The sequence below is a fragment of the Chiloscyllium punctatum genome, chromosome 45 (genome assembly GCF_047496795.1).
Source record: "Chiloscyllium punctatum isolate Juve2018m chromosome 45, sChiPun1.3, whole genome shotgun sequence".
Classification (NCBI taxonomy): domain Eukaryota; kingdom Metazoa; phylum Chordata; class Chondrichthyes; order Orectolobiformes; family Hemiscylliidae; genus Chiloscyllium; species Chiloscyllium punctatum.
In genome coordinates, this window is record NC_092783.1 from 54,896,793 (window position 1) to 54,910,810 (window position 14,018).

General features: G+C 41.7%; 1 protein-coding gene across 10 annotated transcripts in view; it reads right to left on the reverse strand.

Moving 5' to 3' along the window:
• Nucleotides 1–14,018, reverse strand: part of plekha6 (pleckstrin homology domain containing, family A member 6) — a 344,270-nt gene that overhangs the window by 72,927 nt on the left and 257,325 nt on the right. For 9 of the 10 annotated variants that reach the window (XM_072563808.1, XM_072563810.1, XM_072563807.1 and 6 more), the window contains 3 exons: nt 13,839–13,922; nt 4,222–4,357; nt 1,365–1,469 (listed from right to left, as the gene is read on the reverse strand). In XM_072563808.1, coding sequence (XP_072419909.1) covers nt 1,365–1,469; nt 4,222–4,357; nt 13,839–13,922 — 325 coding nt within the window. Of the gene's footprint in view, nt 1–1,364; nt 1,470–4,221; nt 4,358–13,834; nt 13,923–14,018 lie in introns of all 10 variants that reach the window. The other variant, XM_072563816.1, reaches the window with a different exon arrangement.

Genomic DNA, 14,018 nt, shown 5'->3' on the forward strand with positions numbered 1-14,018 from the left:
GACACATTTTGTCAAAGCCCTTCATCTTGCACACATCAGGACAATTTGCAAGAATACCTCCAAGACTGGTTGAGTATATTAAACAGAATGTTTCGTATGTTGCTTATGACAAGAAAGGGGATGACTTTACCTTACCAGTCAATGCTTGCCAATCTCACAACACAGTTTTTAGCATTAGATGTGATTCTGTGATTAAACAATGTTTTTTGGATAATCCTGAGTGAGTGAAGAATTATGCTACAGTTCAATTTAGACCTTGCAATATGGTGCACCTGTGTCTACTTGAAGCTATGTAAATTAATATACAGGGCTCTGTTCTTTGCAGACAGAAACAACATGGACTCACATTGCATCTATTTCAACTCAACAAAATAGGCAACAGCCATTCGCTGGTTGATTTCTCAGGGTAATTCCCTAACCAATCACAGTCAACCTGTTTGGTTCAAACGGTGAATGAATCTTGGCAGTTAACTGTCAATTAACAGTAATGGGGTGCATTCTTCTGAACAATACCTCTACCAATCAGATTCCACTTGGCAACTAGCTTTCTTCTGTCATGCAGTAGAAGTATTGGTTTTCCCCTTGAATTGGCATTCTTGTGAAGTTTCCTGACCCGTGCAAGTTGAAAAAGCTAAACAAAGTGTGTCATGTTAGAGTATTAGAGATGTACAGCACAGAAACAGACCCTTCGTTCCAACTCGTCCATGCCAACCAGATATCCTACATTAATCCAGTCCCGTTTGCCAGCACTTGGTCCATATCCCTTTAAGCCCTTCCTATTCATATAGCCATCCAAATGCCCTTTAAATGTTAGAATTGTACCAGCCTCCACCACTTCCTCTGGCAGCTCATTCCATACACACATCACCCTCTGTGTGAAAAAATTGCCCCTTAGATCCCTTTTATATCTTTCCCCTCTCATCTATGCCTATGCCCTTTAGTTTTGGACTCCCCCACCCCAGGAAAAAGACCTTGGCTATTCATTTTATCTATGCCTTTCATGATTTTATATACCTTTATAAGGTCACCCCTCAGTCTCCAACACTCCAGGGAAAACAGTCCCAGCCTATTCAGCCTCTCCCTATAACACAAATCCTCCAACCCCGGCAACATCTTTGTAAATCTTTGCTGCACCCTTTCAAGTTTCACAACATCTTTCCTACAGCATGGAGGCCAGGATTGAACATTATTCTAAAAGTGGCCTAACCAATGTCCTGTACCAATGTTTCAGCAAACTCAAGTCTTGCACTACTACATGTTATTTATATTTATTTTTAAATAGACTGTCACTGCAGGGCAAACTTGTGCCACTGTATCCCAGTTTGACCCCACTGCTGGTCAGTCAAACAGGAGTTATACTGTACCTGCTTAAACAACCAGCCACTCTTTAGGACATTGGCTTTCGGATTCCTCTTCATTGAGTTTGACCTTTTGCCAAAGGCAGCATTTTTCTTTGACGACCTGGAAGTCTGTTAAGAGACAACGTTAAAACAATCAGGTGAAAGATTAAAAGCATCAACTAAAGAGAAACAATGTGCCCCCTGCCATTCCTCACCTCCCTACACACTCCTTTTTAAGGGGCATAGCTAATACAAACCCTAACCATAAAGGAGAACGAAAACGTATCAATGGAATAACAATATTTCATCTAGTATCTACTTCAGGCTCCAATACTTGCACTGGTCTGTAATTGTTGAAAGCCTCAAAAATATCACTAACATAGAAAATAGAAACAGGAGTGGCCTGTGAGCCTGCTCTGCCAATCAATATGAACATGGCTGATCATCTAACTCAGTCCCCTGTTCCTGCTCTCACTCCATAGCCTTTAATCATTTTAACTCTAAGAACTCTATCTAAGTCCATCTTGAAAACATTCAATGCTTTGACCCCAACCTGATCTGATTTGATTTAATTTGTACCGGGATACAGTGAAAAGTTTTGTTTTGCGTGCTAATGAGACAAATCATGCCTTACATAAGTACATCAGGATAAAAGTTCAGAATGCACAATATAGTGTTAAGCTACAGAGAAGGTTCGAAGAAAGATCAACTCTAACATATGAAGTTTGGTAATAGTGGGAATAAACTATTTTTAAATCTGTTGATACGTGTTTTCAAACTTTTGCATCTTCTGCTTTTAGAAAAGGGTGGAAGAGAGTATAACCGGGCTGGGAGGAGTCTTTGATTATATTGGCTGCTTTTCTGATGCAGCAGGAAGTATAGATGCAGTCAATGGAAGGAAGCCTGGTTTTCATGATGGACTGGCTCTTTCTGTATCAGAGAATGCTGCAGGTGAAGAAGTTTCTCCTCATCTCAACCCTAAATGGTCGACCCAATATCCTCAGAAAGTGACCCTTGGTTCTGCACTCCCTGACCATCGTGAACATCCTTCTGCAGTTACTCTGTCAATTCCTGTTCTAATTTTAAATGTTTTTATGAGATCGCTCACCCCTAATTTTTCTAAACTTGAGTGAATATAGTCCTTCAGTCCACTAGCAAGTACACCACTTCCAGGCCTGTGGAATTCAGGACAGCAGACAGAGTGGCAAAGCACCTATCCTGCCAACTACACCAGGCTACGTCCAACCTATACTCATACAGATACCACCTTGGCCTGGAATCAGAGCAGATCCATGTAAAGGTCTTGCAGACTTGACCATTCCCCTCCCCTCTAGTTTATTCCAGAAATAGTGACTGTAATTGGGAGCAAAAAGGGAATGAGGATGTGACAGACAACAGTGAACTGTGTACCAGAATCCATCACAGAAACATTCCAGAAGAACTGACCCTTCATAAACCCCATTCTCTGAAATATAGCTCCTCTGTCCTTTAGGGGTTTAACATAATAGTTAGCCTCAAGGTTTGTTGGGGCTTACAGGCTGTGCTGGAATTACACTGTCCAGTGCTAGGATTGCACTATCTAGTGCTGGGATTACACTATCCAGTGCTAGGATTGCACTATCCAGTGCAAGGATTGCACTATCCAGTGCAAGGATTGCACTGTCCAGTGCTGGGATTGCACTATCCAGTGCTGGGATTACACTGTCCAGTGCTGGGATTACACTATCCAGCGCTGGGATTACACTATGCAGTGCTGGGATTACACTGTCCAGTGCTAGGACTGCACTGTCCAGTGCTGGGATTGCACTGTCCATTTGGGCAGTTTTTGACATGTTTTCCTTCCCGGGATCAGCCACCAGCAATGAGCTTGTTCCTTGGGGCAGCTTCTGTGCTGTCTTGTGCCTGGGTATTCCAGCGGCCCTGCACAGTGGTACTGTCTTTCCCAAACCCTGGAGCCATGAATTTAACTAAGATGAACTTTAGCTTAAGTTTTAAGTTTTGTTTTCTTATCTATGCCTTCTGTTATTAATATAGTCATCATGCTATGGTGACTTGAACAGTTCCACTGATTTTTTTGTAAGAAAAAAATACAAGCATCAATAAATGACTATTCTACTTGACGGAACAAGCAACCAACTAAATTAAGTCAACTGTGAGACTGGAGACGTTGGGGTAGTTACTAAAGATGCACAAAACTCATAACCCACCCACCAACATTTACTAAATATGCCAGTTGCAATATGACACTTCCGACATAGATTTGTGCTCAATGTTGCATGTTTATAAACGGTTGCCCCAGTTGGAGACCTTGTGGTTCAGATCAATATGAAAAGACCTTTATGATTCCTCAGAAGTGGCCAGTGGGGTTAGTCTGGCAATAATTGAGCCAAAAATACAATTTTCTGGAACAGCTCAGCAGTCTGGCAGCATCAGTGGAGAGAAATCAGAGTTAACATTTCAGGTCGAGTGACCCTTCCTCAGAACTCAATAATTCAGTCAGTTTTAAGTACATTGTTTTAACAGTTCTTCTTATGGCAATATCTTTAGCTTCCCATCTGACAGGTATGTTTGTGCCCATATAGTAACAGTATCCAATATTAAAAAATCGCACAATACCAGGTTATAGCCCAACAGTTTATTTGGAAGCACTAGCTTTCGGAGCACTGCTCCTTCATCAGGTGGTCATCAAGTGACAACCACCTCATGAAGGAACAGTGCTCCGAAAGCTAGTGCTTCCAAATATACCTTTGGACTATGTTGTGTGATTTTTAACTTTGTACACCCCAGTCCAACACTGACTCCTCCAAATCATGGTATCCAATATTGACCCTTCAACTGAAGGTGAACACATGCTTCCTCTGCAGTGAAATGCCATGCTTACCCTCACCGCCTGTTCCTGAGAGGTTTCTGAAACCAAGGTGTGATTGGACATCTCACTGGCAATGCTGGTTGGACGCTGCCCACCTCCTCCTTCACCTCGCACACCTCCTGCCCGGTTCGACATGTTTGGCAGTGGCCTGAAACAACCGAAGGAACTGTGTTAGAAAAAGAGACTGTAATAGTCTCAAAAATCCCCAGATTTACTGTTGTACACATATGAGTAGAACTGCGTGTCATGAATTTGTGTGCACTGCGTTCATAATATATCCTCACACTCTACTGTACATGCTGTGTATGTACATTAAATTCTACTAAATGTTGTGATACTCTTTAACCCAGAAACAGTACAACAAAGAAAAATAGTAATTTATTTCAAAGTGACTGTGGAACCTGTCATTTCTAAAAAAATGTTGCAAAGTACTTTAAAGGGTTGGCATCCACTATAAGAAGACTCTAACCTCACACCGTTAATGCATTGTCTGAGCTGAGATGTCATCTTTTTCTTATCCACTGAGTTAACTCAGGGCTGTGACTTGAAAGAAATTCTGGGATTTACATATTAATCAATCAAAACCTGCATCACAATTCTAAGTGATTAAAGACTTAACAGCAATCTAGGTTTGTCTAATACATCACAGCAGTTGTATGACACTTTTACCTTTAACATATAAATTCTGTGTCCTATGTACCTGCCAGCTGTACTACCGGACGTTGGAGCAGCTCTGAAAACTTCTACTTTGAAATAAATCTGTTCAACTATAAACCAGTATTGTGTGATTTTTAATACTGTAAAAAGGATCAATTGTAATTTGTTTGGATAATAAGAAATTGGCCATCAAGTCCCAGTGTATGACACGGTGACCCTTGGCCTGGAAGCTGCACCAATAGCAAGGAAAGCAGATACAAAGGGGAGGCACAGTCAGAGGAGCTGGAGGGTGGAGGTGATCACAAGAACACAAAAAGAAAGTGGAGAGAAACAGAAAGAAGAACACAAACAATTCTTGTGAGGAGAAGAAGCAAGTCAATTTCAGGAGTTGCTCAGTTTTTCTGTTTAGCAGAAAGAGGTACAGAAACTCTTGGAGAAACTGCACGGCTTGGCTAAAAAGGTGTGAAAACTAGATGGCTGTATGAATAAATAAGAGATGTTAAAGAATTGGGTATGTTCCCAGACTGGCCAAACAGGGAACTGTAGTGTTATTGGTTGGTCCATTGAAATGCGATTCAGGAAAGCTACATTTTCAGGATTGTTGCCAAATAAGGGAGAGAGGATTGGTAGAAATGTGTGTCTCTCGCTAGTGATAAATGTACCTGTGAAATCCAGAGGAGAGAGGTTTTATAGGGCATGCTCCTGACTGTCTTCACAAGAGTAAGGAACAGCATGCTGTGGCTCTGCACAGCTACATACTGCCACATTTGTGGAGGAAGTGACTCAAATGCTTATGGCTACAAAAAGATGTACCTTTGTGGGCTAGCTAAAATGAAATGTATTCCTTTATTTGAAGTAGTAGTCGCCTAATAGTTTTTATGTAAATTGTAATGGTTCTATTGAGGGTAGAGTTAATCTTACAAAAATTCTAACCTTGTCAGTCGTTGCTTCACATGGAGGTTGTTCAGTAAGTATTAGTTTTCCCTCAGGGACCATAACAATGTTATACATTAATGCATTATAATGATATATTATAATTGTGGTGTATACTGTTTCTCTATATGTGGTCTTCTGTGTTAAACCGAAATGGTAATAATTTCCAGCTCAAGGTTTTTGACTGAAACAAGCCAAAAAGCATTTTACTAGAATTAGGCCTGAAATTTCTACAAATCCTCTCCTATTCTATTTCCAAATTGAGAATCACTGGTGTTTGAACTGGTCACAAAGTAGCTGTCACACTAAAGGAAAATTGCTAGGATTTAATCTTTTGTTTCCCATAACAGTTTTGCAATAACTCAGTCTCAGACAGAGGGAATATTTCTTCAGTGGGACTCGCCCAGAGGGAAGATCTCCTCCCACATTCTCTTTGCTTCATTAACACCCACAGATACAGTTACAGAACATACAGCAAATTCATTTTTCAGGAACTCCTTTTTAATGAATGTGAGGCCTTCTGGACACAAAAGGGTTCAACTGTGTTTCAAAAGGAAGCTGGGTAATTCTCTCTGAGGTCTCAGCCAATATTAATCCTTCAAACAACATCTCCAAAACAAATTAGCTGGTCAGTTATACATTGCTGCTCACAGTTACAAATTAGCCATATCCTACAGTAATGGAGTGGAGGTTGCAGGTTAAATTGGACGGCATGGTGGCTCAGTGGTTAGCACTGATGTCTCACAGCACCAGGGACCCGGGTTTGATTCCAGCCTTGGAAGACTGTCTGTGTGTGCACATTCTTCCCGTGTCTGCATGGGTTTCCTCCAAGTGCTCTGGTTTCCTCCCACAATCCAAAGATATGAAATGGCCATGCTAAATTGCCCATGGTATTCAGGGGTGTGTAAGTTAGGTGTATTAGTCAGGAGAAATGCAGAGTAATAGGGTAGGGGAATGGGTCTGGGTGGATTACTCTTCAGAGGGTCAGTGTGGGGATGTTGGGCTAAATGGCCTGTTTCCACATTGTAGGGATTCCATGTTCTATGAAGATTCGGCATGCATGCTATAGGTGGTGGTGGTAGAAGCTGCAATTTCTTTCCATTACATGGCCAAGCAGGACATTGTCATTCTCTCTCTGCCTGCTAATGGAATGTGTTGGAAGGTGATGCACAACCTCTTTGGCCTTGCTATGAACACACCTTTCTTGGCCATGAAACCTCAGTGGTGAGACTGAAACCCAGAGCTTCTAATCAGAGACAGGGAAGCTCAGGATCTCCTCTTACAACAGAGACTGCCCTATACTTGAAGTCATGAATGGGGCTATATAAATACAAGAGTGTGGTGCTGGGAAAGCATAGCAAGTCAGGCAGCATCCAAGGACAGGAGAATCAATTTTCAGGCATAAGCCCTTCATCAGAAATTTCCAGCACCACATTCTCCACTCTGATCTCCAGCATTTGCAGTCCTCACTTTCTCCTATATAAATGCAAACAGACTTTGGCGCACAGGGCACAATTCCAAAATTTAAAGATGATCAGAAACTTGGAAGCATTATGAATTGCAAGGAGGATAGTGTAAGCTTCAAAAAGGACATGTACAGATTGGTGGAGTGGGCGGATAAGTGGCAGATCAAATTTAATGCAGAAAAGTGTGAAGTGATTTATTTTGGCAGGAAGAACACAGGGAGGCAATGTGAAATAAAAGTGTACAATTCTAAAGGGGGTGCAGGAGCAGAGGGTCCTGTGTGTGCATTATGTGCACAAGTCATCAAATGCAGCAGGTTGGGGTTAGTGAAAGTGGGCTTAATAAAGCAATGCAGCATCCGAAACTTTATTTAAAGGTGCACAATCAAGGAAGCTATGTATAGAACACCAGTCCACTCTCAAATAGAAAACTGTATCCAGTTTTGTGTACCGCACACTTTAGGAAAGATGTGAAGGCGATTGGGAGAGTGCAGAAAAGATTATGAGAACGGTTTCCAGAGATGGGGAACTTCATCGAAACAGACATATTGGGACCGTTTTCCTTGGACAAGGTTGATTGGCGATTTGATAGAAATATTCAAGATCTTCTGGATCTGGGCAGAGTTGGTCGGAAAACAATGCTCCCACAGATGGAAGGATCTGGAATAAAGAGGTACGGATTCAAAGTAACTAGCAAGAGAAAGAATGGTAACACAGGTGAAACCTTTTCATGTAATAAGTTGTTAGGATCTGGAATGCACTTCCTGAGAGTGTGGTGGAGGCAGGTCCAGTTGAGATATTCAAAAGCAATTGGATCACCTGAAAAGGGTAAATGGGCAGGGCCAAAGGGAGAGGGCAGATGAGTGGCACAATGTAAATTGTTCCTAAGGTGAACTAGTGCAGATGTGATGGGCCAAATAGCCTCCTTCCATGTTTGTACTGATTCTGTGAACTCTTTCTTCTCAGTAGGGCATAGAATCTTTCATGTTGACTCGGCAAGAGGATTGGCAAGGCAAAACCGGAGAACTGGCACTAGCCTCATTACTCTTGCAGAGAGTCTGCATAGGTTTGGTGGGTGGAATGGCCTCTTCCTTGTAACCATTCCACAATCCTGAGAGGACAGGATGTGCCTTTGGTTATCCTCTCATCTAAAATCCAGCACTTTGCCCAGTGCTGTACTTGGGGTACAAAAAAATAATTATTGGGATTATAGATAAAATGCCGGGAAGGTTGTTATAAAGATTATTGGGGGTTATACAGACACGGGGCTGGGGGGTTAAATAAACACTGGACGGAAGCAGGGGGGAGGTGCTACAAAAACTCTTGCAGCAGCTGCATCATCAGGAGCTCCGGACGACAGGGAGCAGACAGTTTGTAGGCAGTACTGCCACAAACTAGGCCACATTCTGAGCACACTTCCATACCAACTCACCAGCCACTCCCTTCTGTGACCACCACCTGCCCTAAGCGTAACAGAGTCTATGTAAGCCACATTGATCTACACAGCTGCCTATAGACTCACCCTGAGAGGGGAAAAGAGTCATCCTTGTCTGTGAGGGACCACCAATGACTGGGAGTATCAGCTTAGATTCTGTACTTGAATGTGGAGCATAAGGCTTCGTATCACCCAGTCAACTACAGCTGGGCAAGTTCTCTTTCTCTTCCCTCAGTTACAACTAAAAACAAAAGCTCTATCTTAAGAAAAATAATTCTAGGCAATAAAATATCTGCATCCTTCTGGAAGCCAATATAAAATGAGAAGAACACCACAAGAATTTGCATAATGAATAGGCCACACAGCCACCTGAACCTGTTATAGAGTTAAACAGCATGGAAACAGACCCTTTGGTCCAACCCAGCCATGCTGACCAAGTTTCCCAAACCAATCTAGTCCCACTTGCCTGCGTTTGGCCCATACCCTTCTGAACCTTTGTTATTCATGTACCTAACCAAATTTTTTTTAAACGTTGTAACTGTACGTGCATTGATCACTTCATCTGGCAGCTCATTCCATATATGAACCATCCTTTGTGTGAAAGGGTTGCCCCTCAGGTCCCTTTTAAATCTTTCTTCTCTCAGCTTAAGAAATACGCCCCTGGTTTTGAATTCCCCCACCCAAATGGAAAAGACTTAGGCTATTCACCTTATCTATATCTTTTATGATTTTATAAACCTCTAAAGGGTCACCCCTCAAACTCCTATGCTCCAGTGAAAAAAGTCCCAGCCTATCCTTATAGGACACTCCAGACCTGGCAATATTCTGGTAAATCTTTTTTTAAACCCTCACCAGTTTAATAATGTCCTTCCCAGCGCAGGGCAACCAAACCTGTACACAGCACTCCAACAATGGTCTCACCAACATCCTGCACAAACTCAACATGAAGTCCCATTTCCTATACCAAATGGTCTGTACAATGAAGGTAAGCATGCTAAACATCTTCTTAATCATCCCATCGATGTGTGATGCAACTTTCAAAGAACTATGTTCCTGAACACCTAGGTCTGTCCGTTTGACAACAGATGGATCCTTTAACTCAAGCTTTCCCGACAATCCCCTATAACCCTCGGTTCTCTTGTCAATAAAAAGTGCATAAAATGCAATCTTAAATATATTCAATGACCACTATCATCAGGGGAAGAGAATTCCATAGATTAACAACACCCCGAGGGCAAAACAAAATCTCATCTTTTGACTTAAATGGGGACACTTAATTTGAAATATTTTGAATTATTATTCTTTTATTGGTCAGAGCATTTAGTATAGGAGTTATGAGGACATGTTGCACCTGTACAGGACATTGGTTAGGCCACTTTTGGAATATTGTGTGCAATTCTGAAATTCTGATCTCCTTGTTATCGGAAGGGTGTTGTGAAACTTGAAAGGGCTCAGAAAAGATTTACAAGGACGTTACCAGGGTTGGAGGATTTGAGCTATAGGGAGAGGCTGAATAGACTGGGACTGTTTTACCTGGAACTTTGGAGGCTGAGGGGTGACCTTATGGTGGTTTATAAAATCATAAGGAGCATAGATAGGGTAAATAGAAAAGGTCTTTTCCCTGGGGTGGGGGTGTCCAGAACCAGAGGGCATAGATTTAGGGTGAGAGGGAAAAAAATTTAAAAGAGATCTCAGGGGCAACATTTTCTTGCAGAGGGTGGTGCGTGTATGGAATGAAATGGCAGAGGAAGTGGTGGAGTCTGATACAATTAATTTAAAAGGCATCTGGATGGATATATGAATAGGAATGATTTAGAGAGATATGGGCCAAGTGCTGGCAAAAGGGACTAGATTAATATAGGATATCTGGTTGGCATGGACGAGTTGGACCAAAGGGTCTGTTTCTGTGCTATACATCTCTATGACTGTAAATGTGAGAGAGTAACATCTGATATAGAACTAGAGGCTTCCTGAATTTCTTTCAGCACAAACCAGTGCCAGTGAGAAGAAGCTTCATATTTCATTGCTGCCTTAGGGTTGAGAACATTGTCACAGAGACTGAAAGGATGATTATCTTGGATCTGACTCCACTGCATGTCTGTCAACAGTAATTTATTGAGGCCAGCACTGTTACAGAGCACAATACAGTACAGGTATTAGGATGACCGTACATATATACACACACACACACACACACACACACACGCAGACACACACACACACAATACACGTGACAAATAGAGAGGCCAGTGATGAATGGAAACTATCAAAATCTCTTAGATGTTACACATATGCATATTTTAGAACACTCTCAGAATGAATTCACTCTTTATAAATTCTGCTGGCTGCTATAACCTGACTGCCTGTCATCAGCGTCTGGTAAATCTCAGAGGGAGAGAGGCAACCTTAAACTAAGCTGTCCTTCGGGAAGCCAATGAGACTATCCAATTTTACCCTGCAATTAAATTGGGGATATTATATTGGTCAGAGGAGTGTAAAACCCAATCTTCAGCCTATTCCTGATACTCACATCTAATGGGTTAAAGTTACCATTCCCTTGATGAAATATTTCTTTGGATGGTGAAAATGTAAAATGTCTGAATTGCTATCTCATTTCTACATTGAGGTTTCTAGGAGTCCAAAGAGACACTGTTACTGGGTCATGCACAAATTTACATCCAGCATCTACACAGTGGGCTGCAGCTCTTTTTGGATTTGAGCAGTTAATTTTGGAAATATTTTCTGCTGGCTGAAGGTGTAATTACCATGGAGACAGTACTTGGTCTGCCTGCAACTATTTTGCAAAATTGCATATTGTTTAAAGAACACAATATGGGCTTTGGTCCTTCAATAACATCCGGAAAGATAAGCAGCAAATTGCATTCATGTAGCACCTCGAGCAGATTAATTCATCTCAAGAGTTGGGGACTGTACCCTTTGAGCCACCAAAGGGGATATTAACACAGATGACCAAAAGCTTGGTCGAAGAGGTGAGTTTCAAAGTACATCTTAGAGAGGAGAGAGCAGGATAGAGAGGCAGGACAATGTAGGGATGGAACTTAGAACTTAGAACAGTACAGCACAGAACTTAGCACCATGAAGAAAATTTGCAATAATGGAGCTGCACCTCATTGGGCATAAATAGCACCACGTGAGCGTAGTTATTTCATTTAGGAGGTGCTTGAGAGATTGATGGAAAGAAGCACATGCAGAGAATCTTTAGATAATGTAACAGTAGGCAAAGGTCTTAGTCTACCTTGGATTCCCATGTATAGAAGTAACTAATATTAGTTTAGTGATAAAGAGAGTTCTAAAGAAGCCTAGGCCAAAAGACTCTTCTTGATTTGTCTTCTCTTCGACTAGTCTGTCTTGAATCCAAATTGTTGGATGTTGGCATAACGCCAAATGTCAAAAGAGCCACTAAAGGTGGAGCAATGAACATCGGGATTATGCAAGAGACCAGAATAAAACACTATTTCAAGCTTATTTACTTTAATTATGATTTTAAACAACAAACAGCTGTGTGTTTGACAAATGAATACAAGGAAAAGGGACAGAGATGTGTTTATTTTAATCTGGCTTTGCAAAGTCCAGCTCAGTGAGTGAATCCAGCACGTACATGATTCATACAGAATCTTTGTTCTAATCTTGGATAAGTTAACTGATCTGTAGCTGGGCTACTACAACACAGGCTTGACCGACTCCCAGAGCCTTTGCTGGAGGGAAAGGTTAATCAAAACTATTAGCCTGGATGCAGTCACAGCCCATTGGCGAAACCGCAGGTGTTTTCTGTGAAGACTTGCATGTGACAAATGAAATTTTGACAAGTGGAATGTTGTTAACCTCAGGGGAACTAAAACCATTCAGGTGGTGGGAGACAGAAAGATGACGAGGACCTACGAAACCATGTGTCATATAGCCCCATGCCAGCTGGTGAAGTACAAAATTAGACACAAATATTTTCCTTGCTGAGAGATTTATTGACAGAATGCAGCACTACATATGTCTGTTCCCTACTAACTAGCAACCCAGAGCTCTCACAGTGTCTCTTTATATAGCATCTAATCAACTTGCTCAGAAATGTTATTAAACACCTCTGGAGCAGGTGGGACTTAAACCCGGGGCTCGTGGCTCAGAGGTAGGGATACTACTGTGGCACAAGAGCCTGAGCATTCTCTATTCATATTTAGGGAAAAGAAATCAATTAAACTAAATGAAACAATTTAACAACCCCTTAAAGGGCATTGTTTCATTAGGTTTTTTTCTCGTTCTATAACTATGTTCTGTTTCTTATATTAGTTTGAAATAACCAGAGGAAAGGGAGTACCATAATGAAACTAATCAAACCAAACTGACAACCTGTTAAGAGGGTTCTATAACTAAGGTCAAGTTACAATGTCACATCTCACTGGAGTTGCGCATTGATAATCAATCTGCCCCTAAAATTCCCCAATTTACTAGTCCTTTAGACCCAGGTTGAAAGAAAGTACAGATCAGTTTTGAAGGATGTTACCAAGACTTGAAAGTTTGAATTATAAGGAGAGGCTGAATAGGCTGGGACTTTTTCCCCTGGAGTGTTGGAGGCTGTGGGGTGACGTTATGGAGGTTTATAAAATCATGAGGGGCAAGGATAGGATAAATAGACAAGGTCTTTTCCCTGGGGTGGGGAGTCCAGAACTAGAGGGCATAGGTTTAGGGTGAGAGGGGAAAGATGTAAAAAGGACATGAGGGATAACCTTTTCATACAGCGGGTGGTGCAGGTATTGAATGAGCTGCCAGAGGAAGTGGTATAGGAGGGTACAGTTACAACATTAAAATGACATTTGGACAGGTACAGGGATAGGAAAGGTTTAGATGGACATGGGAGAGAAGGGAGAGAGAGAAAGTGTGTGTGTGTGTGTGTGTGTGAGAGAGAGAGAGAGAGAGAGAGAGTGAGTGTGTGTGTGTGAGAGAGAGAGAGAGAGAATGTGTGTGTGAGAGAGAGAGTGTGTGCATGTGTGTGAGTGTGAGAGAGAGAGAGAGCGAGAGAGAGAGAGAGCGCAATACCTATACCCATTAAATTAGACTGTTATTGGAAGTGGAGGAAAGGTGAGGGAACAAAGTGGCAATTAGGAGAGAAGTAAAGGAGACAAGATACCTACTTGTCTTCCAGTTTGAAGATGCAGTTCTCAATAGGCACAATCCCTGTCACTGGGTCCTGGAAGGTGGTTGTTCTGTCATTGTGGCTGAAAAACAATGGAAGAGGTTGAGTATTGGTTTAGTATTTATCCTAAAAATCGAGCCAGTGTTGACTATGTCTATGCAGTCATTGTAAGCATTAG